Raw genomic sequence first — 4232 nt, 5'->3', positions numbered from 1 at the left:
TGAGGCAACTAGTAGAGTTGACATTGGAATTATTTAATCTGCACACGCTCAGGAACGTAGTGGAAAAAAAAAAAAAAAAAGAGTTCGGTGACAGTGGCGAAGGTAGATGCCAAAACATGAAGATATGTATAAATCTGGCTTTTTCATGAACTAAGTTGAAGGAAATAAAGAAATAAGGGTAGCCTGTGATTTGTCCACAAATGGGTTACAAGATCCGGTGGGACGTAGGTTGGTCTTGTAAGAACTATAAATATGACCAGGCAAAGGGCAGTGAAACTCATCGTTCTCATCACTTCCTAATCCTGGATGCTTCTGTGCAGAGAAAAATGACAAACCCTTGTGCAATGGCTGAAAATCCTTACCATGTTCGATCCATTAGTCTGCCAACCAGATCCCATCCCCTTGCTGCAACCATTGAAGAAGATCTTGAAAAGCTAAGGTGTTCAGAGGCATTTTCGCAAACGACATCTGCAGAAGCCATTTGCAGTGGCTTGTGCAGTCTTGGAGAGGTATACGATTTGGTGGCCGAGCTTCTCGTCTTGCCACAGACCCAACGAGTCCTCGCCCAGACTCAGAACTGGGTCGAGGAGTTGCTGGATGGGTCGGTTAAATTGGTGGACATGTGTGATGCTACAAGGAATGTGTTGTTGCAGGTGAAGGAGGATGTGAAGGACCTTCATTCGGCTCTTCGCCGAAGAAAAGGCGAGCTATCCATGGAAAGCAAACTCAGAGCCTACTGGTCCTCCAGAAAGAAGTTGAGGAAGGAAATCAGGAAACACCTTGAAATATTGAAGAAGATGGACGGCAAGACAGCTTGCTCTCCTCTCTCGGATCAAGAGAAACATCTACAGATGGTTGTAAGATTCCTCCGAGAAGTGAAATCCATGACTGTTTCCATCTTCCACTCCATCTTATCATTCATTTCTTCTTCACCAAAGACCAGCAAGTGGTCGTTGATCTCTAAGTTGAGGCTTGTGAACAAAGTGGAGCAGAACGGAGACGAGGTCGGGCGTGTTGATCTTGCCCTTTCTTCTCTGCAAAGCCATATCACAGAGATGAAGAGCGTGAAACATGCACAGAAACAGATGGAGGCCTTAGAAGTTCGCCTTGATAGCCTTGAGGGTGGAGTGGAGCGAGTATTCAGGCGCTTGATCCAGACCAGGGTCTCTCTTCTCAACATCCTCACCCAGTAGAGACTTCATCGTCTCTTTCTTCTGAAAAACCCAGCCTCAAAAATCCAATTTTAGGGATTTTTCCATGGGTTGCAAACATGCAGATGTAAACATAAAAAAACCGTAGATGAATTTCAAGTGTATAGAGTACAGTGGTAATACAAATTCACCTATTTCATAATGAAATCTCTTCTTGCTTTATTTTTGTTATTGTGTTAAAACTGCTCTGCTACTCCTCTCATCTTCCCATATTGTTCTTAGATGCATTCATCAGAAAGCAATAGGAGGAAAACATAAATACTTCTTTGACCTGGAGCCATTGTTAAATTGTTTTACTCAAATTTCATTGGTTTATAATCAGGTAAACAAATACAAATCTAAACTTGGACCATTTGGGTATAATGTTAGAGGCAATTCTAATCATATTTAAGTAATAATAGTATTATGAATAATAATATTAATTTTAGTAATAAAAGGCAAATTAAATAAGTGTGAATAGATTTTTCAAATAAGCAGGTACCTTTCTAAGTAATTGCTCATATGAGGATGTCCTACTCTAATGGTGGAAGGTAAGCACTTGATCAAATAAAGAAAAGTGTGAACAATTTTCACCCCAAAAACATTCAAGAATAGAGGAGGAAAGCAATAATGCATGGGTGGTTTCCAATATTTGCCTATCATGTAAGTAACTTTTACAATTGTGTTAACAAATGCTACCCCCAAAATAATATAAAAAAATCATTTTTAAAAATTGATTTTTGGACATCTAAGGGAATTCCTTTTAAATATCCATAAATTATAAAAATAAATATAAAATATAAATCCAATTAAAATGGGAAAATTCACCCAAAACAAAACACAATAAGAAAGGGATCCTCCTATAGATAGCAACATAGGTGGGTCCTCAAACATCAGAACGAATAATATCAAAAGGAGTTGGAAAAAAATAGCATATTTGCTAGTTTGCATACTAAACAATTAATGTATCTAACAAACATACTGCCAAGACTTGCACTGGGAATTAAATAGTGAAGGTGAGAGTCAGAAGTATGACTTAACCTAGTATGCCAAAGTGAAAATGTGAAGAATATTTTATAGTTTCAACAAAAAATATAATGGGTGTTGTGAGTGAGAGTTGCAATTTCTTAACCTCAAACATTTATCCAATTTTACAATTTGAGTCAATTATCTTTCCTATCAATGGATCTACGCTGCATAACTTGATGAAGAAAAAATAACTTGTAACCTTAGGTCACATAATTGACTATTAGATATAGGATTTAGGGATAGTTGGGAATCAAATATCATAATGAGGTTTACAGATTATCACATTCACACCTTTTATACTATGTTAATCAAAGGAGAAAATGAGATAATCACTTCATTATGTGTCAACTTTAAAATCATTCTACAAATACAACACAAGTCCTAACCTTCATAATCTAATAATTCAACTCAATAATGGTTGCTTACTTCTACTATATATAAGTTGCCTATTGTTAAGTTTAATGAATGTTGAGAAAAGACATCATTTGAGAGAGTTAAGCTTAAATCAGATTGAAAGTCGAAAACAAGAGAAAATTCAAGAAAGAAAAAAAGAGAAGATAGAAAGAGAAAATATGAGAGTTTCGAAGAGGAATTCACCTTCTTTTATGTAAATGCCATTGAGGCTCATATATTCTAGCTCGACTATGAGAAGACAAGTTAACTGCACATCAGAGTTACACAATATATCACACATTCTAACACTCTTTAGTAAATAAACCGGCCAATTGACCCTCCGTGCGTATATAGTGGGTAGCAATCTTGCCACTAATGACTTGATCCCTGATAAAGTGGCAGTCAACAACAATTGCTTGGTTTGTTTATGAAATATTACATTATTTCAAATGAAGATAGATGTATGATTGTCACATTGCATAGTCAAAGGTAATGAAACCACCAGACCAAATTTGGATAGTAATGAACGAACCTAAATAAATTCACAAGTTGTGTGAGCCATCATTCGTTACTCTGCCTTTGCACTTGTCCATGTCACTACATTCTATTTATTACTCCTCCAGGTGATCGGGTTTCCTCCAACAAATGAGTAGAGTCTGCTAGTAGATCTCCTATCAACCTTGGATCCAACTTAATCTGTATTAGAATATCCATGTACCTTTCAGTGCCTATGACATATGTTGGATTTAGGATCCCATGATAATATCATAGATAATCAACACAAGAGAGAGAGAGAGAGAGAGAGAGAGAGAGAGAGAGAGAGAGAAACCAAAGTGAAGTAGAGAGGGACAAGAAGAACAAGAGAAGAAGAGAGAAATCAAAGTTGAGAGAGAGTTTGAGAGAGAAGAAGGGAATGAAGATTAGGTTAAGTGACGTCCAAATCCTCCCCTTAAATGTATTTATAATAATGAGAGAGTCAATAATTACATTATTACCCTTTACCCCAAGGAGGAAGAAAAAAGGACAAATATCAAAAGTAATTTACATCATTCCACTACTAGCAACTCCAAAAGTGAAGCAAAAAATTCAACTTAAATTCGGATCTTTACATGCAATAGGATACTAACATGACCTTTGATTCTTCCAATGTGAATATCTCTTTAAATATAGATCAGATTAACATGAAATTTTCTCCTTATGAATTTTAAATCAAATACCTTTAATCTGAGAATAATAGTATTCATAAAATATACTTCTTTTAAGATAAATAATCTGATAAATTTTGGACTCTGTAATCTAGCCGAACTAAGTACTCTTACTTCTTTGGCCAACATGACCATTGACTCTTCCGAGATCGATATCTCCATCTGAAAAATACAGATTGAGAATTGGTTAAATAGGTAAGAAAATAGACTTATAAATATTTCTTTTGATATATTGTTCTCTATATAAAATCACATTCTTGATGACATAAAATGGCTCGAAAGTTATACTTTTCTGCTGCTTGAGCTTTTCTGCTTCAAATGTCATTTCTCTTTCTCAAATAAACTGATTTCAATGATTCTTTTGGAGTTCGAAAATGTCAAAGATATTTCCAAAGGTATATAATTTTCTATATGA

The 4232-nt window shown here is 35.6% G+C and overlaps 1 protein-coding gene across 1 annotated transcript; it reads left to right on the top strand.

Annotated features, from left to right (window-relative positions):
- Nucleotides 1–200: 200 nt before the first annotated feature.
- On the top strand, nucleotides 201–1193 carry LOC137938202 (uncharacterized). The gene has a single exon (XM_068783194.1). It carries the CDS (start codon nucleotides 201–203, stop codon nucleotides 1191–1193), a length of 993 nt encoding a protein of 330 aa, XP_068639295.1.
- The last annotated feature ends 3039 nt before the right edge of the window (nucleotides 1194–4232 follow it).

This window comes from Aristolochia californica, unplaced genomic scaffold, assembly GCF_029961685.1.
Source record: "Aristolochia californica isolate CCGP_79_NKW_82.1479 unplaced genomic scaffold, dmAriCali1.0.hap1 SCAF_8, whole genome shotgun sequence".
NCBI classification, from domain to species: Eukaryota; Viridiplantae; Streptophyta; class Magnoliopsida; order Piperales; family Aristolochiaceae; genus Aristolochia; species Aristolochia californica.
The sequence above is the reverse complement of the archived record's forward strand: the minus strand, read 5'-3'. Positions and strand labels throughout refer to the sequence as shown.